This window comes from Euleptes europaea, chromosome 15 (genome assembly GCF_029931775.1).
Source record: "Euleptes europaea isolate rEulEur1 chromosome 15, rEulEur1.hap1, whole genome shotgun sequence".
NCBI lineage: Eukaryota > Metazoa > Chordata > Lepidosauria > Squamata > Sphaerodactylidae > Euleptes > Euleptes europaea.
In genome coordinates, this window is record NC_079326.1 from 45,189,109 (window position 1) to 45,213,091 (window position 23,983).

Below are 23,983 nucleotides of genomic sequence, written 5' to 3' on the forward strand. Positions count from 1 at the left end.
CTCTCTTCCAAGATTCCACGGCCATCGATTAACACATAGGCTGCTTGCACATCCCATTTGGTCTGCAAACATCTGCAGTCCCAGGCCAGAGATTTAATATAATAAGGACAGGAAAAAAATTTCAGTAGGTTTTGGCATGTACCTGGCTTCTGGGAATTCATGTATACTTTGGCAAAATACCTCTCCCCAGCAGACAACTGTTTCTACCACTTCGTGGAACACAGCACAGAGCTACAGTATAAGCACAGAAAAACATTAAATGCCTAGCAGCAAAGGAAGAGAAGACAGAACCACTGATTCTCTCAGTGGCCCTTCTCTTTATTCTTAATAGCAGAGAGGACATGGAGGGCATCCTATACATTTATCAGTGACTGAAAAATCAACACTGAAAAGTACAAGGGGAAATATGAGCTACAGAAAAGTCTAAAAAACCAGCCAGTGAGGCTATGCAGGGCTGTTTCCCTCGTGGTCAACCCGCCGACTGCTCCGGTGCTTCATTTTGATTATTCATGCCTTTCTCAACCATCAAAGGTCGCCTTGCTCTCCCCCTGCATTTGCCTGTGTTTTCCGGATGCTGTTTTAGTGAGAATCCGGAAAACGCAGGCAAAATGCGTGGAAACACACAGGGAGAGAGAGGTGACCTCTGATGGTCAGGAAAGGGGTGCATAATCAAAACGAAGGTCCGGAGCAGTCAGCGGGGGTGACCATGGGGAAACAGCCCTGCATATATGGCCTTTCTAATTCTACTCTATGGGCTCAACGCACTTGTATTGAGGGCATATTTAGGCATGTAGGATTTCCATATGGCCCAATGAAGTTCCATTTTCACCCCATCCCTCACCCATGTACGTGCATGGGGATTCTCACAAGGAATGCAACTGGCCAATGGCTGGAACAGGAGACCCATGAACATCACTCATTCAGCTTCAATCTCCTCTAAGTACGCTACGGCCAGTAACATGTAAAGGTTTCCCAGTCCCCTTAATGGTCACTTGAGTTCACTGCTCGTGTACCTCTATGGAACAACCCCCCACAAAAAATGTGGCTCTACTGAGCCCTATGGGAGTCCTCCAAACAAAGACGATCTGTCCGTGCTGTCTGTTTAGGGCAGGAGCCCCCAACCTTGTTCAACCAGCTGGCACTTTTAAAATTTTGAGAAAGGTTAGGTCTTCTAAGCACGGCTGTTTCACTCGCCATCACCCCTCTGACGACTTCAGGCCTTTGTTTTGATTATGCATGCTGTTTCCAACCGTCAGAGGTCGCCTCGCTCTCCCCCTGAGTTTCCAGGGACCTGTTTTATCTCGAATTTAAAAACATGGGCAAGACCCGGGGAAACACAGGGGGAGAGCGACCTCTGACAGTCGGAAACCGCGTGCGTAATCAAAACAAAGACCTATGAGGAAAGGTTGAAGGAGCTGGGTATGTTCAGCCTGAAGAGAAGAAGACTGAGAGGGGATATGATAACCATCTTCAAGTACTTGAAGGGCTGTCATATAGAGGATGGTGCTGAATTGTTTTCTGTTGCCCCAGAAGGTCAGACCAGAACCAACGGGTTGGAATTAAATCAAAAGAGTTTCTGTCTAGACATTAGGAAGAATTTTCTAACAGACAGAGCGGTTCCTCAGTGGAACAGGTTTCCTCTGGAGGTGGTAAGCTCTCCTTCCCTAGAGGTTTTGAAGCAGAGGCTAGATGGCCATCTGTTAGCAATGCTGATTCTATGACCTTAGGAAGACCATGAAAGGGAGGGCATCTGGGCCATCTTCTGGGCATGGAGTAGGGGTCACTGGGGGTGTGGGGGGAGGTAGTTGTGAATTTTCTGCATTGTGCAGGGGGTTGGACTAGATGACCCTGGCTGCCCCTTCCAACTCTATGATTCTAACTTGGGAGTCCAGTCCGTACCTTAACAGGAGACCTTTTGGGGCTCCTATGAGAGTTGACTTGATTCCATGATGATGGGAAATAAACAAATGATTATGTAGGTGTTCAGGGAAGGAGTTACAAGCATGGGGGCAGCAAGGCAGAAAAGGAGAAGTCGTTGAAGGGAGCAGGAGAGCTTCAGGTTGTTGAAGACGGTAGCCTTGGATGTCACTATAAATATACAGCAAACCTTACAACTATGCGGACTGTTTGGTTGCCATAAAACTCTTGGGCATTACTGCGCACCACAAATATTTACACCTGGCAAAAATCTGTTGAAGAAAAATTATTAATTTTTTAAACTAGATAGCTGGGGCATCTTCCAAGCCCCTTTATAGAAACATCTTATGAAACCGAAAAACGTCATTTCTAGCCAAACAGGAGGGGATATTTACACACAAGACTTTGCCAGTTGACTTTGCCAGGGATAAGAGCTGCTTTGAGTCTGCTTGACACACAGACAGCACTCACCAGAAATAACATGGCAAAGAAATAATCAGGCCGAGATTTGTCTTCGAACTCATTGCGGGTCCAAGGAGGTCATGCGGGGGCTTGTCTAAGATGGGCATCCCCTCCCAGGAGTCCTCTAGCCCCCAAACATCCTCCTTCCAGAGTGATGTAGTGGTTAAGAGCGGTGGACTCTAATCTGGAGAGCCAGGTTTGATTCCCCACTCCGCCACATGAAGCCAGCTGGGTGACCTTGGGCTAGTCACAGCTCTCTTAAGAGCTCTCTCAGCCCCACCTACTTCACAAGGTGTCTGTTGTGGAGAGAAGAAAGGAAGGAGTTTGTAAGAAGAGTTGGTTTTTATATGCCGACTTTCTCTACCACTTCAAGGAGACTCAAACCAGCTTACAGTCACCTTCCCTTCCCCTCCCAACAGACACTTTGTGAGGTAGGTGGGGCTGAGAGAGCTCTAACAGAGCTGTAACTTGCCCAAGGTCACCCAGCTGGCTTCATGTGTAGGAGTGGGGAAACAAATCCAGTTCACCAGATTAGCCTCTGCTGCTCATGTGGAGGAGAGGGGAATCAAACCCGGCTCTCCAGATCAGAGTCCACCGCTCCAAATCCCCGCTCTTAACCACTACACCATGCTGGCAGCACGATCTTCATTCCCTCCCCGCCCCAGCCAAGTAACACGTGGAGCTTGATTGGGGTGGGGAGGAAAAACAGAAGGTTGTGTTGTCTCCCTGGGGTCGCGTGAGGAAATGAAAGGCTGGGCTCACTCGGAGTGAGCCTAGGCATTGGGTAAGTGAAGGGGAGGGGGAGGGATGAAAAATGGTGGTGGGGGCATAGCGGCCCCCCAAAATGCCGAATAAAATCAGCATTATTCAGGGTCGCTTTTTCGGCTCCCATTTGTTGCCACCATTTCTTTTTGCCAGTAACGCCCCCCACGAAAAATACTGAAAAGGTATTTTTCGGGAGTTTCAAAAATTCAGCATAATGATCTGCACACCCCTAATGGTTAGTCTTAACTATGGATCCACATGACATACAAACTAGATACTAACCAGGTCTCTGCAACGGAGGCAGGGGAAAGAGCAAAAGTGATGAAACCAGCTTTTGCTGAGATAAACTAGGACTTATATGATGGTCTGCATGATGAATCCTGGTGTCACGAGCCAGACATAGTTATATCAAACCACGGTTTTGCATTGTGTCAATAAACCACTGAGTGAAATTCACTTCCATATTCACTTCCATACCTTCTTATAATTGTGTACGAATTTCTCTATACAGTTTCTGGGCGAAGCAGAGAAATCTCTGTCATTAATATTTAGTCCCAACAGAACTGCAAAGAATTTTTAAAAATACACAAGGTAAGATTAGATTTTTAAAAAAATGTACTCACCCATGCTGGTGCCTCTACAGTTGCCATTATTAGAATCCATAGGGAAATCTGGCATGAATTGTTAAATACGTAAAGAAGTGTTAGTATTTTTAATATTGGCTTATGTCAACACAGCCATATTAAAATGCTTCAATTTTAATATACTAAATATTAGATATTAAGACTATATTAAGGGAGAAAAAAAAGCTGTTGTCATAGATGACTGTAGATCAGCACTCGAACAAATGAATATGGACTGATACAGAAGAACAAACAATGCCAAATTTCAAATGTCTCAGGTATTTCTTGAAGTATTCTACTTTGGAAGAGCAGTTTCTTAATGGGTGCTTTCCCACATCCTAAATAATGCACTTTCAATCCACTTTCAATGCACTTTAACAATCGTTTGCAAGTGGATTTTGCTGTTTTACACAGTGAAATCCAACAGCAAAGTGCATTGAAAGTGGATTGAAAGTGCATTATTCGGCATGTGTGAACGTGCCCAATGTATTCAACACTCACATTAGAGACATGAGCCATTTATGCATGGAAGGTTTTGCCTTGGATTTACCACTTTATAGATGCACATTTTCCCCATCCAAATTCTCAAAACTGTACATGGGGGCTTATTTTTGAGTTTTAAGAATTTGGATGGGGGAAATGTGCATCTAGAGAGCAACAAATCCAAGGCAAAACCTCCCATGCATAAATGGCCATGGTGTTTCAGCATGTGCTGTATATTTGGGTTTTCTTCATATTTATTTGTCCTACTAAAGCAACAGAGGCTTCTTAGAATTGCAGCAACGTTTATAAAGACTCACTGAGCAGCCAGAAGGGAGGGAAGGACACCCGTTTCATGACCGTGGCTGAGATCCAAAGAAGAGTCAGATATGTGAACACAAGAGAAATGTGTGTGTCCCAGGAGCTTGGCTTCTCGACTTATCCATCCCCACTGCCAAAGAGGCAGGTGTAATCGTGCCTTTTCAGTAGTGGGAACTGATACAATAAAAACAGGACAAGCGCCAGCTATGCGCATGGTTTTCTCTTATGCATACATATTCCTTTCATGGATCCCAGTTTTTATGTATAACGGGTCAGCAACGGTTTATAATTAAAGAACCAAGCTACGTCAGAATTCAGAGCAAGTGATCAACGAAGAAAAGTACAAGACTGTCCTTTCACATAACTAAAAATATGTATGTTAAATGTACGGATAATTGACACATTGATTAATGGTCCGTAAAGTTTCTGCAGCCCAAACACTGGCTATTGCCAAGTCCTTTTTGTTAGGAAGTGGCATACATGAAACCTCACATGAAACTTCACAATAAGTAATATTCCCCGTCAAATACATTCAGGAGCCTCCTGTCCAGTTCAGTGAATGGGCATAAATCTGAGCATGATTCGCACTTGGATTACTGGTAGCTGTTCACCTCCACCATTTCCCTTTCCGTGAACCATCTCTAAAGAAGTCCTGCAGTTTCTGCTTGCCAGTCTCTTCACATCCTGGTTATTCTGGCTTCCCAGCTACCCCTCTAATAGACCTTAAAGATCTTTTTCTTTCTAAAAGAGCCACATTTGGTTCTGTACAGAGCCACATTTGGTCCTTGACCTATAACCTGAATTTACAACCACCTTTACAAACAAGGATACCAACTCTAAGCAGCATATATATAACCACATATTACAACACTGTATACTTCCCACAAGTTTTACTTGTGTGTGTGTGTGTTAAGTGCCGTCAAGTCTCTTCCAACTCATGGCGACCCTATGAATCAATGTCTTCCAAATCGTCCTATCCTTAACAGCCTTGCTCAGATCTTGCAAACTGAGGGCCGTGGCTTCCTTTATAGAATCAATCCATCTCTTGTTGGGTCTTCCTCTTTTCCTGCTGCCTTCACCTTTTCCTAGCATGATTGTCTTTTCCTGTGACCTAAGTTTTACTTAGGGCACTGTATATAAATTGATTTCACTGTATATAAATTGATTTCTTGAGTATCCCCATCTGAACGTATGAAATGATTCCACTGAAGACAGCAGAAGCTAAAAACCTGCACTGGGAAGTTCTATACTGATCCGTAACTGATCCATAATTGTTCGTTCACATGTGTCTGTCTTCAGTTTTACTTGCAGAAAAAGGCTGGGTTCAGATGGCACAGGGAATTACAGTTCCTCTCCAGACTACAGAGATCAGTTCCCCTGGAGAAAAGAGATTCTTTGGAGGGTGGACTGTATGACATTGTACCCCACTGGGGTCCCTGTCCTCCCCATGCTCCATCCCCAAATCTTCAGGAGTTTCCCAAACTGGATCTGGCAATCCTACCCAACCCCCCATCCCCTGCCGATGGCAAGGAGGGACCTGGCAACCCTAGTTAAGACTAACTGTGGTTAGTTAACTTTAAACCATGGTTTCAGATTAGGGTTGCCAATTTCCAGGTGGTGGCTGGAGCTCTCCTGGGGTTACTACTGGTCTCTAGGCGATAGAGATCAGTTCGCCTGGAGAAAAAGGTTTCTCTGGAAGGTGGACTCTATGGGATTATTCTCCACCGAAGTCCCTCCCCTCTCCAGACCCTGCCCTCCTCAGGCTCCACCCACAAAACCTCTGGGTATTTCCAAGCCTGGAGCTGGCAACCCTATTTCAACCCTAGCTATGTGCTAAGAACTGAATTCCATGGGTGTTTACTCAGAGCTAAGACCTACTCGCCCTGACCTGGATGGCCCAGGCTAGAATGATCTCGTCAGATCTCAGATGCTAAGCAGGGTCAGCCCTGGTTAGTATTTGGATGGGAGACCACCAAGGAAGTCCAGGGTTGCTGTGCAGAGGAAGGCACTGGCAAACCACCTCTGTTAGTCTCTTGCCATGAAAACCCCCCAAAGGGGTCGCCATAAGTTGGCTGTGACTTGGAGGCACTTTACACCCACACAAGACCCACTCAGTTAAGTGAGACTGGCTTGATACATTATCAAGCTTGGGCCACGTAAGGACAGGCTGACTTCCTAAAGTCCAAAAGGCGTTCTGTGGATTTATATGACTTCCCCATACAGAGTCTAATGGTCCCAGGCAGCAAAACTGACTGCCCTTAAATAGGATTCATTATCTACCCCCAAAACAGCACAAACTCTAACACTACAGCAGAGATAGGAGGCAACCGTCTCTGGCAGATAAGCTGAAACAATAAATGAGTCCGGGACTGAAATTCAGAACTTTAACCCCAATCTTCTCTCGCACAACCCTAACCAACAATCAAAGCAGAAGGGGAAACCATTTATTTGCATTGTTAAATTGTGTTAACTTTAAAACAATCAACATAGGAGGATTTCCACATCTCAGCTGTTCTTGAATGAAGAAGAGTTGGTTTTTATATGCCGACTTTCTCTACCACTTAAGGAAGTCTCAAACCGTCTTACAATCACCTTCCCTTCCCCTCCCAACAGATACCCTGTGAGGTAGGTGGGGCTGAGAGAGCTCTAAGAGAGCTATGGCTAGCCCAAGGTCACCCAGCAGGATTCAGGTGTAGGAGCGGGGAATCAAACCCGGTTCTCCAGATCAGAGTCCACCGCTCTTAACCACCACACCACGCTGACAGAGCTTGGCCTGGTGGTTCTCCAGCGAAAGGGCCCTATGGCTTCCCAACCCCAACCCCCCAGCCACGAGCTAGCTTCCCTACTTGAACAAATGTATTTCACAATCCTATTCTCTGCACTGTTTCCAAGATATGCTGGAGGAAGTGGGGAAGACATGCTCCTGCATCTTGGTTCCCCCTGCTGCCCCTAACCCTTGAAGAGCGGGGTCATGCATCAAGGAGGCTGAAGGAATATTGGTCTCCCCATTCAGGGCCCAGGCAGACCCTTAACCCCACTGGGGCCCTTCCCGAGAAGACCTCGCAGTCAGATGACAGCAGCATATGACTGGGTCCCTGGAGGTCTGTCTCTGGCCGCTCTACGCAGCAGCCTCCCTGAACTGATTTCATTGTGCGGCTGCGATCACGAGTTGCGCACATCATGCACCGAGGGTGAGTCTTCTCCATCCCTGTGCAAATCCTTGACCACGGGACATGCCCAAGCCATGTGATAATCTGCCGGGACTCCACTCCACCCCACCTCTCACTGCTCCCCCCCACCCCACCCCATATACACGACACATCCTTAAGCCTATCACGTTGGCCAAGAGGTGTAGCCAAAAATGGTGCTGCAGACCCCTAGAACGAAGGTTCCAGATCCCCCCTCCGTTTAAGTCACTGGTGTTTGGCCCGGAGGCAAATTCCCAACGTTTGGGGCTACACCCGTTTTCAAATTGGTTCATAACTAGAATAGAAATGTTTTGTTCTCCTTTTAGGAGGTGAATTTGTATTCCTCTGGAGTGGGGGGAGAGCGAGATGACTTCTACATAGTGACTGGAATATTTGTTTAATTTTTTTTTAATTTTTTTAAACCCCTCAGAATTCAGAAATGTCATCATGTTCCCGTTCGGTGAAAGAAAGCGTTCATGGATTTCACGCTGGATTCCTTCAAAGAAGCTATTGTGTGCCTTGCGGTCTTCGGTAATAGGTAACTCAGGGGCAATTCGACAGAAACAACTTCTCTTCGGTTTGTCAATGCGACGGCTTTTAAATGGCTGCGGGCCTGTGCCAAGCCCTGCTCAGTGCCGATCTGTTTTTTAAGGCACTTTGGAAAGCATCTCCGCGCTGCCGGGAGAGGCGTTTGCGAACGCTCTCAATATGGGACATTCACCGCCTCCCCTCCTAATTTGGGTGCTCGAAAACCACTTGCGCTGAAATGTTCCCAGCAGGTATCAGCCCAACACAGCTGTAACAACAGTCTGCCGTCTGTCTACAGACAAACCCGGGGAGTGAGGTTTTGCATGGCTGGAACTGGAAGAGCAGATGTCAAAATACACGGCCGAGGGAGAAGCGAGAGCTAGAATTAGCCCGAGGGAGGCAGAGAAAACGGGGCTATTCGACGGGGGAAGCAGGCAAAGAAACCGTGACAGAAGACATTTTAAGGGGGTCACACTCAAAGATGACGCTGCAGGATATCGGCAGGAGCTCTGCTGCAGCAAAACCGGTCCAGAGCTAAGCGGCACGTCCACCTGAGAGAGAATGGAGGGATCCGCCCTCACGAAAGCAAGGCAGAATCGCTCCGGAGCATGAACACAGGCCTGTTCTGCTTTGCACTGTCGGACGGGCTCCCACATCAACCCTCACGCCACCGCGCGATGAATGCCTTCGTATGAATGCTTTGTACGAGCATGCCCACAAACTTGAAGCTTTAATCCAGAGCCCTGTCTTTGCGAGATGCACGTGTGAACCTGCAGGAACCGCTCCATCCCGCCACTCTTAACCACTACACCACGCTGGCCCTCCCAGGTGTTCCAGCCACTTCGTTCTTCCTTGGGCAGAGGCAGTAAAATCACTTCTGCCTATCCTTTTTTATCTCACCGCTACGCCAAGGGACACACACAGTCCGCCCCCCTGCTTCCATTTTACCCTCACAAAATCCCTGCCATTTAGATCAGGCGGAGGGAGAAGGTCACCCAGTGATCTTTATGACTAAGTGGGGGGTTTGACCCTCGCACTCCCAGCCCCAAACCCTAACCACTGCACCACGTTGCTTCACCTGATGGCTAACGGTTACACCGACGGTCTGCTGGATGAAGGGAAGATCCTTGTTCGCTCCCAGTGTGGTGTGGTGGTTAAGAGCGGTGGTTTGGAGCGGTGGACTCTGATCTGGAGAACCGGGTTTGATTCCCCACTCCTACACATGAAGCCCGCTGGGTGACCTTGGGCTAGTCACAGCTCTCTGAGAGCTCTCTCAGCCTCACCTACCTCACAGGGTGTCTGTTGTGGGGAGGGGGAGGGAAGGTGATTGTAAGCCCATTTGATTCTTCCTCAAGTGGTAGAGAAAACTGGAATATGAAAACCAACTCTTCTTCTTTTTCCCTTGCTTTTGTCCCAAGACAGAAGTGCCACATGGTATAGTTGTTAGAGTGTATGACTAGGATCTGGCTAGCCCAGGATCAAACCCCCACTCTGCCATGGAAGCTTGCTGGATGACTTGGGGCTAGTCTGGAACTCTCAACCTAACCTACCTTACAGGGTTGTCGTAAGGATGAAACAGAGGAATGTTTTAAGCCGCTCTGGGTCCCCACTGGGGAGAAAAGTGGGTATCAATGAATAAATAAATAAGATAGGAAAGAAGAAAGGCACAGCTTACGCGGCGTTCTTATGGAGCAGGCAACAGCCCCACTGCCGCCAAGGGAAGGCAGAAACCCAATCCGTCAGGCTGGGCCACGCAAAGGCTTCTTCCTTTGGCACACCGCTGCCAGGGCCCGTTCAATGCCCAAGTGACCCAAGCAGCTGCATGGGCTGCCAGATCAGGAGGAACCACGTACCCCTTGCAGCTCTACAGGCCTGGCCTAAATCCCCGATCATGCCTTGGGCCAGCCAGGCACCGCTTCCGGGCACCCCTTTCTTTGCCTTTCAACTCACAGTCCTGCCTCCCAAGCCACAGAGCGCAACGTGGTATAAAAGGCTTTTGAAACGACTGGGGGGGGGGGCAAGGAGACCCTTTCCAGATGTTTTCCTTACTAGACAACTGTGCAGTGGAGGCTCTGTTCGGCATGGCATCTGGGCACCCTTCCTTTAAATTAGAGGGCTTGTGTTTCGCTTTTTTGCAGGGGGATTACGTTTTCCGCGAGATCCTATCATTAGGCATTCTTTCTTGTTCCAAAGCCTCAATCGCCGTACGGAGAACTCGTACGGCCGTGCAATCCTAAGGAGAGCTGCACCCCTCTAAAACCACAGAAAAGAGCAGGCATAACTCTGCTAAGGATCGCACTGCGGGTTTCCCGACGAGCCTTTCGGCAGCGCACAAGTTAGTGCCACTTACCAGCGACACTAATGTCCTGCACCCTCCTCCTGTGCCCAGAGTTCGGATCTCTATATCTGAGCATTCCCCTTTTCCGTACAAGAATGTTTTCCCCACCCAACCCCTGCAGCAGCGCCCCTTCCTTAGAGTCTTCTTTTTTCTTTCTCTCTGCTCTACAACACTCCTTTGAAATTCATATGCGGATTAAAAAGAAAAAGAAAGCTCCCCCCCCTGCAACTGCCCACCCCCCACTAGGAAGGGATGCCCCCAAGTCACAGCTGACTTACGGTGACCCCACAGGGTTTTCAAGGCAAGAGGCTGGATCAAAACATCCACACAATGGGGCCAGAGACAGATGGACATTTTTTCCTACAAGCCTGAGAAAAGCCCTAGGGGGTTAGAAAAAACCCCAAATCGTTGAAGCAATGTCTGCTTTCCCCCCACCAAGAAATATTGCAAGATTTCATTGTGGTTTTTTGGCCACCGTCTGAGGACTCCATGTCTCAGGGTCAGTCTAAGCAGGCGACACAGAAATGGTAGCATAGTAGGGTGGGTGTGTGCCGTCAAGTCACAGCTGACTCACGGCGACCCCACAGGGTTTTCAAGGCAAGAGATGTTCAGAGGCGGTTTGTCATTGCCTGCTTGTGTATGGGCTGAGAGAGTTCTGAGAGAACTGTGACTGGCCCAGGGTCACCTAAGAAGAGTTGTTTTTTTATATGCCGACTTTCTCTACCACTTAAGGGAGAATCAAACTGGCGTACAATCACCTTCCCTTCCCCTCCCCACAACAGACATTCTGTGAGATAGGTGGGGCTGAGAGCTCTAAGAGCTGTAACTAGCCCAAGGCCACCCATGCCTTCATGCGTAGGAGTGGGGAAACCAACCTGGTTCACCAGATTAGCGTCTGCCGCTCATGTGGAGGAGTGGGGGATCAAATCCGGTTCTCCAGATCAGAGTTCACTGCTCCAAACCCCCACTCTTAACCACTACACCAACTGGCTTCGTGTGGAGGAGCGTGGAATCGAACCCAAAATTGAAGTCTGCCCACTCTTAACCACTGTGCCATGCTAGCTCTCACCGGGCTACGGGCATTAGGTAAAAGCCACACAGAGATTCAGACCAAAGCTACAAACCTGCAAGGGTGTGTGACTTCTCCCCACTGACCCCTTTTTTTACTTTAAAAAAGCAGCTTGGGGAAGCAATGTGAAATAGAGGCATGAAATAGAAAGGGTTGATTAACCCTCTTCCTGCTTGCTGAGAAAAACGTGCACACACCATGGCTTGGATCCCGGGGGCGCAGAGGGATAGGGTGATTCTCACCAATCCTCTCTCTCATAGGAGACCTCCAATTTCCCCAGATATTCCTGGGGGTTCCCCATCCCCCAGAAGTAGCACTGGGGAGGATGGGGGCTGCCCCAGGAGTGAGGAATCAGAACTTCCCCTTCATGTGTAAATGATTCCTGCTGTCACTACTACCTTTTCAGGGGCCAAAAAGGGCACAGGGGTACGGAACATGCATGAGTATTAATTATTTCATTTGATCCTAAAATCAGTCAGTTCATAATGGGTTATGAAACACCACCATTGGATTCAATGAGCTTTCTGTTTCAGGATGCAACTTCTAACTGGTCAAATGCAAGCAGGATCTTGCAATTATGTTATCTACGATTTCCTGACCTTTGCGGACTTTTCAAAAGGATCTGAAGCGAGAAAAATGAAAGGAAAACGCTGGATGGGAAAGGAGAACATGAAATATGAAAGCATTGTGGTTTAGGACTAAACTAACATCAGACTAACCGTTCCCGGATCCCAATACTTCAGGCTGCTTACGGTTTGGTAATGGTCTTCCCTATCAGATGTTTGTCCCATTTTTCCTCTGAGGAGCTCAGAGCAGTGTATATGATTCTCCCCTCCTCCCTTTTCCCTCCACAACGACCCTGTAAGGTCGGTTAAGTGCCTAATGCAAGGTAAGCTTCATGGGTGAGTGGGGATATGAACCCATCTCTCTCCAGATCTGGTGTGTTCTTAGAAAGGGGCAAAAAAACCCAAACTTCTGCACATGAGAAAGTCAGCACGTAAGCCTTTCCCCAAGTAATTAGTTTTCTGTGTGCATGAAGTTGAGGGGAAGGTTTCTAATCTGAGGAGAGGTTCCACCATCACACATAAACACACACATGAGCACACTCATACTGAATCAGACCCTTGGTCCATCAAAGTCAGTATCGTCTACTCAGACCAGCAGCGGCTCTCCAGGGTCTCAGGCAGGGGTCTTTCACATCACCTACTTGCCTAGTCCCTTTAACTGGAGATGCCGGGGATTGAACCTGGGACCTTCAGCATGCCAAGCTGATGCTCTAGCACTGAACCACAGCCCCTCTCCCTGAATCAGCAGTCTGAACTGGAGCAACCCGAGACTGATTTCACTTCTAGCTTCTTTGCGTGAAGCTGAATAAGGGAAACAAGTTGGGAGGGACATAGTGGGCAGGGAATTGTTTTTGGGGCTTGGCTAAGCAGATAGATACCAACAAGATTCTAGGAGAGCTCAGGTTTACAACAATCAATAAAAAAATGGCCACCTGCGTTTTAAGGGATATGGTGGTGGAAAATGCTGTCGAGTCACAGCCAATTTATGGTGACTCCGTAGGGTTTTCAAAGCAACAGGTGAACACGGGTGGTTTGACATGGCCTTCCTCTCTGTAGCAACCCTGGTCTTCTTTGGTGGTCTCCCATCTGAGTACTAACCAGGCTGATCCCGCTTAGCTTCTGAAATCTGACAAGATCAGGCTAGCCTGGGCTACCCAGGTCAGGGCACCCAGCTGCTATAGGGCTGGGCTTTAAGGGGGGAAGAGGAAGAAGAAGAAGAAGAAGAGTTGGTGTTTATATGCCGATTTTCTCTACCACTTAAGGAAGAATCAAACCGGCTAACAATCACCTTCCCTTCCCCTCCCCACAACAGGCACCCTGTGAGGTAGGTGGGGCTGAGAGAGCTCTAAGGTGACTAGCCCAAGGTCACCCACCTGGCTTCATGTGTAGGAGTGGGGAAACCAACCCGGTTCACCAGATTAGCATCCACCGCTCACGTGGAGAGTCCACCGCTCCAAACCACCGCTCTCAACCACTACACCACGCTGGATCTCTCCACCCCACCCCCTTTTAAAACGAGGCTACATTTCCGAAGCATACAAGAGGAAGACTTAAGATTATGAAATAGGTGAATGGCTTCTCTGTGATTTAGGACAAGAAAATTCATCCTTTTTTTTTTCTTTTTTAGTGTGGACAGAGAAGAGGATCACCCAAGGTGAGGAACCCTGGTGGGCTTTGCAGATTCTGGAGTTGTGGTTATCAGGCGAGGCGGTTTAAGCCGAAGGTGAGCATGTGGTCATCTGCCAAAGCAGCGAGGAATGCAAAAGGAGTGACAGCTCGCTGAGAGAAAGGGATGTTTATGGAGGGGAGGCCCATCTCGTGGGAGAAGCTGGCCGATCCGCACAGCAGCACATGGTTTGAGTTTGTGAAGATCAGAGAGGATTACGGGAGGGGGGAGGGATCACTGAAAATGGACACGGCTCTGCAAGATTTGGGGTTTCTGTGGAGATTTGCAAAGGGGGTGGTTTACTGTTTCATGGGAGGGTGGGCTTCAGAATGGCCTGATTTACACAGGCCATATAACGGGGTGGGAACAAAGTAGGGTTGCCACACTCCAGGTGGGGCGTGAAGATCGCCTGGAATTACAACTGATCTCCAGATGACCAAGATCAGTTCCCCAGGAAAAAAATGGCAGCTCTGGAGGGCGGAGTCTACGGCATTACACCCTGCTGAGGTCCCTCCCCTCCCCCAAACCCCACCCTCCTCAGGTCCCCCCACCACAAATCTCCAGGAATTGCCCAACCAGGAGTCAGTAACCCTAGAACAAGGTGATAATACTCTCATAATACTAGAACGTGGGGTCATCTGCTGAAGCTGGAGGGCGAGATTCAAAACAGATAAAAGGAAGTATTTCTTCACAGAATGCATAGTTAAATTGTGGAACTCCCTGCCCCAGGATGTGGTGATGGCTGCCAACTTGGAAGGCTTTAAGAGGGGAGCGGACATGTTCATGGAGGAGAGGGGTATTCATGGCTACTAGTTAAAATGGATACTAGTCATGATGCACACCTATTCTCTCCAGGATCAGAGGAGCAGGCCTATTATATTAAGTGCTGTGGAACACAGGCAGGACAATGCTTCTGTAGTCGTCTTACTTGTGGGCTTCCTAGAGGCACCTGGTTGGCCACTGTGTGAACAGACTGCTGGGCTTGATGGACCTCGGTCTGATCCAGCATGGCCTTTCTTATGTTCTTATGACAAAACGCTGAGGAGACAGAATGGACCATCCCATATCAGACCACAGGTGGAGGACTACAGAGCCCCATGTTAAACACTCCCTTCAGGCAGAAAAACAGCCCAACAGGCAAGAAGGGGTTAGAACAGGGGTGTCAAACGTAAGGCCCAAGGGCTGGATCCAGCCCCTTGAGAGCTCTTTATCTGGCCCATGAGCCAGCCAGCCCCCTCCCCACGCTCTCAATTTGGCCATGGCCCGGCCAAGTGACATTTATGTCATATCCAGCCCTCGTAACATTTGAATTTGACACCCCTGGGTTCAAAGCCTTCTCCTAGCTATGCTAATATTCCATGCGAAGGAACATCTGGAACTGAAATCTGTCCCCTCCTGTCCAAAATGGGACCTCCAGCTCCACCACCTCTGTATTCTACTACCTCATTCTTCAGCAGGCATGAACCAGGCCATTCAACCAAATAAAGGAATGGCAAGTTGGAGAGCAAAGGCACAAGGAGAGACCAGCCTTGACTTTCAAGGCCTTGTAGCCTAGCCTCAGAAGTAGATTTCTTTGTTTCCGGGTCCAATTCAAGGAGCTGGTATTGACCTTTAAAGCCCTGCACTCCCTGGGGCCAGACCTGATGGGCCACATCTCCCATTCCATCCTGGGCTTTGGAGCAACCTCAGAGGTTCCTCTATGTTGCCCAGTTCTTTTCTGGAACAGGCTCCCAGAGCATATGCAGAGGGCTTCCTCACCAGCCTCCTTTCGGAAAAGGATGTCCTGTTTAAGCAATTCATTGGTAGAGAATTAATTTGTGGCAGCTAAGGATGCAACAGGTACTCTCTTTACTGGAAAGGAAGATGACCCTGGATGCAAGGCACTCCCTTTAAAATGTTATCCATGCAGAGAGACAAAAATATCATTGGGCATGACTAGGTGCTTTCACACATGCTGAATGATGCACTTTCAATCCACTTTCAATGCACTTTGTAACTGGGTTTTACTGTGTGAAACAGCAAGATCCATTTGCAAATGATTGTTAAAGTGCATTGAAAGTGGATTGAAAGTGCATTATTCAGCATGCGTGAAAGTGTCCTGTAACTCATGCTAAAGTAAGACACCTCCCCTCCCTTTTTGATGGCATACTGTGGAAAAAACTTAGTCTTATATTTAAATAAATACTGTAATTTATTACAATCAACTGTTTCATCTGTCTAACCATTTGGTGCCTGTTGGTCAAGCTTTTGTAAGACACCTCAAGTCACCGTAGGAAAGGCGGGGTCCGCATGTTTTAACCGAATAAATACATAGAGTAGGGAGCATAGAGGGGTGTTGCAGATCAGAGCTGTCAAGGTATCGTCCTCTCTCTCTCTCTCTACCTGTGCTTTGATCCTAAAACTGGAGGGGTGGGATCCAAAGGGGGTCTTGACTCTCACGCAGTTGGGCCCTAAACCGATAGGGTGTTGGAGTGGTGGGGTGATGTGCAAGAGGAGGCTATGGCTACCTGGGTGGCAAAGTTGCGTTTGCCAATGGACCACAATACTTGTCACTCAGTCGTGCTATCTCTCTACAAATGCTGAGCAGAAAGAGTCCACTGTGGACTGATGCGGCATTCCTGCATTTTTTATGCTGGAGAGGGAGAAGAGCCCCACAGTGTGACTTTTGTAAGTGGGTCCCAAAAAGCAGAGAGTCTGAATAATGCCCTTTCAATCCACTTTGCAGCTAGATTTTGCTGTGTGAAACGGCAAAATCCACTTGCAAACTATTGTTAAAGTGCATTGCAAGTGGACTGAAAGTGCATTATTCAGGATGAAAGAAAGCGCCCACAGTAAAACCCAGCTGCAAAGTGCATTGGAAGTGGACTGAAAGTGCATGATCCAGAATGTGTGAAAAAGTTTCGAAGCAGCTTCTGCTTCAGCAAGGCGAGTGTTCCCACATGCTGAATCATGCACTTTCAATGCACTTTAACAATAGTTTGCAATTGGATTTTGTCCCACATCCTGAATAATGCACTTTCAATCCAATTTCAACGCACTTTGCAGCTTGATTTTGCTGTGTGAAGTGGGAAAATCCCCTTGCAAACGACGGTTAAAGTGCACTGAAAATGGATTGGAAGTGCATGATTCAGGATGTGTGAAAGCGCCCACAGTAAAACCCAGCTGCAAAGTGCATGGGAAGTGGATTCAGCAAGTGTGAAAGCGCCCCAAGTGTGGAGAGACCCAGGGCACTTTCCCCCACGCGGAATAATGCCCTTTCAATGCACTCTGAAGTTGGACTTTGCCGGGTGAACTGGCAAGATCCACTTGCAAACAATCAAAATATTTCCTGGCAGGGTATGAGCTTTCGTGAGCTGTGGCTCGCGAAAGCTCACACCCTGCCAGAAAATATTTTTGCTAGTCTTTAAGGAGCTACTGGACTCTTGCTCTTTTCTACTACTGCAGACAAACACGGCTGTGTGTGTGTGTGAAATGCCGTCAAGTCGCTTCCGACTCATGGCGACCCTATGAATGAAAGTCCTCCAAAAGGTCCTATCTAACAGCCTCGCTCAGATCTTGCAAATTGAAGGCTGGGGCTTCCTTTATTGAGTCCATCCACCTCTTGCTGGGTCCTTCCTCTTTTCCTGCCGCCCTCAACTCTTCCTACCATGACTGTCTTCTTCCGGGATGTACTAAAACGAATCAATGCAAGTCAACCGGCACTCCCTTTCCCCATTCTCTTCAATGGGCTGTGCAGCCTCTCCCATTGCTTCCAATGGGCTGACTTGTCATTCGTTTTAGTACACGCCGTCTTCTTCCAGCGGCTCTTGTCTCACGGCACGACCAAACTGCGACAGCCTCCGTTTAGTCACTTGAGCTTCCCCACTGCGACTCGCCAGCGATCGTGAAGGCGCATTGAAAGCGGACTGGAAGCGCACGATCGGGCATGTGCGGAAGCGCCCCCCAGCGGGATGCGGGTCCTGGGAGAAGCCGGCGGGCAGCAGAGGCTGCGGGTTGGGGCTGGGGGGGATCGGGTTGGGGGAAGGGGGGGGCGAGCAGGGGATAGGGGATAGGGGGCAGGGGGCAGGGAGGGGCGCTTTGCAGCCCGACTCACCGGAGCCCTCGGCGGTGACGATGGCCTCGGGCGAGATGCAGACGCCGCGGTCGTAGACGGGCAGCTCGTCGCAGGCGAGGCTGTCGGGCCAGGCGTGGCCGTACCTGCGCAGGACGGGCTCGCAGCCGGCGCGGGCCCGCTGGCACACGGCCCGGCAGGGCTTGATGGGCTCGTGCTGGAAGTCGAGGGTGCAGATGGGCGCGTACATGGCGCACAGGAAGAAGAGCAGGTCGCCGCTGCAGCGCACGCCCAGCAGCCCCTCGAACTGCTCGATGGCCAGCAGGGCGTTGGCCTGCGTGCTGTGGTGCAGGTGGTTGGGCATCTTGGTCATGTTCCAGGGCAGCGACTGGCACAGCGGCAGGCGCACCGGCTCGCACGCCGCCCCCCGCGCCGGGCACGCCCAGCCCCACACCAGCAGCAGCAGCCCGGCCAGGGCGGCCGGCGGCGGCGCCATCCTCGCCCGCCCGCCGCCGCTCCCCGCCGGCCCCCGCCGAGCCAGCGCGCCTCTCCCGTCGCACCGGGCACGGGGGAACCGGGGCGCGCCTCCGGGTCACCACATCGGGGGAGCGCGCGCCGAGCGCGGAGCTGCCCCAAGGTTGGGAGGAGTTGCCCCAAGTTTGCCCAAAGTTTGCCAAAGTTGGGCGGCGGCGGAGAAAAGGGACGGCGCGGCCAGGAAAGGCCCCGTTGCAAGCTGGGCGGGCGAGCCCGGCTTTCTCCCCGGGCGGCTGCCGTCGGCTCCTTTTTCACTCGCCCGCCTCCCCGCCGAGGAGGCCGCCCCGGCTCCTCCCTCCCTCCCCCCCCCCAGCAGCAGCTCCCCTCCCTCCTCCTTTTGCAAAGCGGGGGTCGCGGGAGAGGATCGCTCCCGCCGGGATGGGACGCGTTCTGTCGGACCTCCCCCCCCCCCCGCCGCCCCTTCGGTTTACCCCCCCCCCCCCCCCAAGCCGGCCCTGCCCTAGCTGCGGGATCTGCAGAAAGATCGATGGCTCTTTCGCACGTCCTGAATAATGCACTTTCAAGCCACCGTCAGTGCACTTCGACGACCTTTTGCCAGGGCCAAAACGCACGGGGAGGTTTGGCCTTGGCTTTGCCGCCCTCGAATTGCGCGTTAGAAGAAGACCCAACAAGAGATGGATGGACTCAATAAAGGAAGCCACTGTCCTTCAGTGTGACTCCTCTGAAGATGCCGGCCACAGCTGCTGGCGAAACGTCAGGAAAGAAAAGACCAAGACCCCGGTCACACAGCCCGAACAACCTACGAGAACCAATGAACTCTGACCGTGAAAGCCTTCGACAATATTTTCCACAGCCTTCAGTTTGCAAGATCTGAACAAGGCTGTCAAAGATAGGACATTTTGGAGGACTTTCGTTCATAGGGTCGCCATGAGTTGGAAGCGACTTGACGGCACTTAAGACGACAATTGCACATTCCCCCCCCCCCCCAGCCAAATTCTCAGAACTCAACAATAAGCTCCCCATGCAGAGTTTGGAGAATTCGGATGGGGAAAATGTGCATCGAGAGAGCGGCACATCCAAGGCCAAACCTCCCGTGCGTTTTCGCCCTGGCAGGTTGATTTTGCCATTTCAGTGGGCGCCTTTGCACACGCCGAAATAATGCACTTTCAGTCCACTTTCAATATGCTTTAACCACGGTTTGTAAGTGGATCTTGCCGGTTCCCGCAGTAAAATCCAGCCTGGAAGTGCACTGGAAGTGGATTGAAAGTGCATTATTCGGCCTGTGTGAAAGCCCCCTAATTAGGGGCATCGCTGGGCAGCAAGTGGGGGGTCTCCGAGGGGGCGGGAGGGATCCCTGCACCCTCTTCCAGGCGCCGGAATCCCAAAAGAGAGGAGCGGGATTTTACTTGTGCGATATCCCATTTTGCTTCCATAAACACGCTTTTTACGCACGGGAGGTTTTGCCTTGGATTTGCCGCTCTCTAGATGCGCGTTTCCCCCATCCGAATTCTCCAAACTCTGCATGGGGGCTTATTGTTGAGTTTGTAGGATTGGGATGGGGGGGTGGGGGACGTGCATCTAGGGAGCGGCAAATCCAAGGCAAAACCTCCCCGGCATAAATGGCCAGACTTCTTTATGCTAAAAGGAATCCGTTTTGCTCTTCCCGCCCCCCGCAGCGTCGACGACAAAAAGTTCTCGATAAGCTCTTTTACACACACACCCAGCCCCCCTGCGGTCTTCTGCAAGAAAAAGGCTTCCATTGTCCTCATCCACCCTTCCCCACCCCGCCCCCTACCGAAAGAACTGGGGGGATTTGCAGCGGTCCAAGGAAGCTCTTGCCACGTGGGTCGAGATACGTTTAATCCGCAGGGGGAAACAGAAACCAGATACTCTCTGGCCGCCACCGTCTACTCCCCTACCCCCACCCCCTTCGCTTCCCGCTTAGGCCATTTATGCCTGGGAGGTTTTGCCTTGGATCTGCTGCTCTCTGGATGCACATTTCCCCCATCCAAATTCTTAAAACTCAAAAATAAGCCCTCGTGTAGAGTTTTCAATCTCCTTCGCTGGACCGATCAGAAGCGACCTGCGGAGATCGCCGCCCTCCCAGCTGGAGAAGAGGGGCAAAAACGCATGGTCGCTTTGTGTGTGTGTTAAGTGCCGTCAAGTCGCTTCCGACTCATGGCGACCCTATGAATGAAAGTCCTCCAAAATGTCCTGTCTTTGACAGCCTTGCTCAGATCCTGCAAATTGAAGGCTGTGGCTTCCTTTATTGAGTCCATCCATCTCTTGTTGGGTCTTCCTCTTTTCCTGCCGCCCTCAACTTTTCCTAGCATGACTGTCTTTTCCAGTGACTCTTGTCGTCTCGCTTTAGCCTCCTTTATTCCCTGTTTCAGCCAGGATTCAGCCAGGATTGAATGCACGTTCGGCAAAATGCATGCGTTCAATCCTGGCTGAATCGTGGCTGAAACAGGGAATAAAGGAGGCTAAAGTGACCATGCATTTTCGCCCAAGGAAACTATTACCATTTATGCATGGGAGGTTTTTGCCTTGGATTTGCCCCTCTTTAGATGCACGTTTCCCCCATCCATATTCTCAAAACTCAACCATAAGTACCCATGTAGAGCTTTGAGAATTCGGAGGGGAAAATGTGCATCTAAAGAGGGGGAAATCCAGGGCAAAACCTTCCATGAATAAATGGCCTAATCCTCCTGGCCAGTCGAGCAGCCGCAGAAAAGCGCCCAGAGAGGCACCTCCGACAGGAAATCACCTTTGCTCTACACCCTTGAAATATGCCTTTGTTTTCAGCCAGCTCGTTCACTCCGCTCGCCAGGCCGAAAGAAACGGATACCCTCCGCTCCCTCCAACCCACCACCCCCTCTGCTCTCTCTCTCTCTCTCCCCCTCCCCTTCAGCCCATACAGTCCGATTGATTTGTCTCGCAGGCAGAAAAGTTAGGAAAACATGCCTTTCCCTTGAGGGGTGCATCACTGCTGCTGAAGGAGATGCTGGTTTTCCCCAAGACTGAAGGAAAAGAAAGGTCAAAGATTGGTGCTTTTGACATCCCCAAGATTGTTAATAAATCTCACAGATTTCAGTGTCTTGTCAGTAAATACGCTCGGGATTGCACACCAATTAAAACCCACTGGCTTCAGTGCTGTTTACTTCCTAGTAAATATGCTCAGGATTGCACACCAAATAAATCCTACAGATTTCAGTGCCCTTTACTTCCTAGTAAATATGCTCAGGATTGCACCCCAATTAAATCCCGCCAGTTACTTCCTAGTAAACATGCTCAGGATTACACACCAATTAAAACCCGAAGATTTCAGTGCCATTTACTTCCCAGTAATTATTTATTTGATTAAGACATTTTAATGCAGCCTTTTACCCTATCAGGGTCCACAAGGAGGCAAACATAAAAAACAAACAAACATTAAAACATTTAAATAAAATACAGACAAAAATATAAAATTCAGTTAAAAACACATGAACAAACAACGGTAGAAGGGGGCCCAGAAACCATTATTGGGATTATGCCAGACAAAACAAAAAAAAGTCTTCACCTGATGGTGAAAGACACTGATAACGGGAGATACACGAATCTCATTGGGAGAAGGCCCATTCTCAGGTCATCCCCGCCTAGCCTCAGATGGTAGGGGGAACTGAAGCAGGGTTTTTGAGGATGACCAAAGTGGATAAGAAGAACTTAAGAAAGGCCCTGCAGGATCAGACCAAGGTCTGTCAAGTTTAGCAGTCTGTTCACACAGTGGCCAACCAGGTTCCTCTAGGAAGCCCACAAACAAGAAGACCGCAGCAGCATTATCCTGCCTGTGTTCTACAGCACTATATAATAGGCATTATCCTCTGATCCTGGAGAGAATAGGTATGCATCATGACAAGTATCCATTTTGACTAGTAGCCATGGATAGCCCTCTCCTCCACGAACTCCTCCACGAACATGTCCACTCCCCTCTTAAAGCCTTCCCAGTTGGCAGCCATCACTACATCCTGGGGCAGGGAGATCCACAGTTTAACTCTGTATGGTGTGAAGAAATACTTCCTTTTATCTGTTTTGAATCTCTCGCCCCCCAGCTTCAGCAGATGACCCCGCGTTCTAGTATGATGAGAGAGGGAGAAAAGCTTCTCCCTGTCCACTCTCTCCACACGATGCATAATTTTATAGACCTCTATCATGTCTCCCCTTAACCGCCTTCTTTCCAAGCTAAACAGATGGGTAGGACCATGCAACCATTACCCACCCATCCATACAGCTTTTATAAATCTTTTACTTGGAGGATGTCTGTCCTTATTGCTTATACCCGATGAATTCCCTCGGACTATTTTTTAAGTAAGTGCACAGGCTTCTCAATTGTGATTAAATGGGTCGTCCCACCATGCAGATCAGCTGTGAGCATAAATTTAGCTCTTCTGTTTACACTGGACCCACAGTAAGCGTTTTCTGCCAGTGTGGCAGAGTCAACACAGCTAAGGGTCTGTGTTAATTTGTATTCTGGCTAACACCTCAACGTGCTCTCAACAAACTCTCACATAACTTAATTACCAGTAGGTGGTGAGGTAAAATAATGTATTTTGCTCCATTTTACCTTACCCCCTACAGATAACCGAGGTAAGCTATGCCAAAGTAGCTCATTTTTAAATATTGTTTTGTTTCTTTTTTTAATTGTGTGTGTGTGTTAAGTGCCGTCAAGTCGCTTCCGACTCATTGCGACCCTATGAATGAAAGTCATCCAAAATGTCCTATCTTTGACAGGGTGGGGGGGATAGTGATGATAAATGTGAATAATGGCAAATCTCCAGGACCAGATGGGTTGCCTATTGAATAGAATAAAACCTATTCAGATTTCTTAATTCCAAAACTTTACCCATTATATAATGAGATTTTTCAGTCTGGCTTCTTGCTATTTTCATTATATGATGTTTATAGAATCAGTGTTGGAAAGGATCACCAGGGTCATCTAGTCCAGCCCCCTGCACAATGCAGGATATTCACAACTACCTCCCCACACACACACACACACACACACAGTGAACTATACTCCATGGCCAGAAGATGGCCAAGATCCCCTCCCTCTCATGATCTGCCTAAGGTCATAGAATCAGCATTGCTGACAGATGGCCATCTAGCCTCTGCTTAAAAACCTCCAGGGAAGGAGAGCTTACCACCTCCCGAGGAAGCCTGTTCCACTGAGGAACTGCTCTGTTAGAAAATTCTTCCTAATGTTTAGACAGAAACTCTTTTGATTTAATTTCAACCTGTTGGTTCTGGTCCGACCTTCTGGGGCAACAGAAAACAACTCGGCACCCTCCTCTATATGACAGCCCTTCAAGAACTTGTTTTGCGAGAAAAGGAACCTTTTTCCCCCTTGCAGAAGAGTTGTTAGCTATGGAGCTGCTAGGACCGCCCAAGAAACTGTGTTAACCCTTTCCCACCCGGGCCATGGAGAAATGTATTCCCTCTGTAGTACAAGAGGGCTGGAGGCGGAAGTGGCAAAAA

At 49.2% G+C, this 23,983-nt stretch overlaps 1 protein-coding gene across 1 annotated transcript in view; it reads right to left on the reverse strand.

The window, feature by feature from the left end:
• The window catches only part of FRZB (frizzled related protein), a 35,622-nt gene extending 17,152 nt beyond the window's left edge, over positions 1–18,470 (reverse strand). The window contains exons 1-2 of the mRNA XM_056861198.1: positions 18,017–18,470; positions 3,768–3,815 (exon numbers count right to left, since the gene is read on the reverse strand). Of these exons, the coding sequence (XP_056717176.1) occupies positions 3,768–3,815; positions 18,017–18,470 (502 nt within the window). The remainder of the gene's footprint in view (positions 1–3,767; positions 3,816–18,016) is intronic.
• Between the last annotated feature and the right edge of the window lie 5,513 nt (positions 18,471–23,983).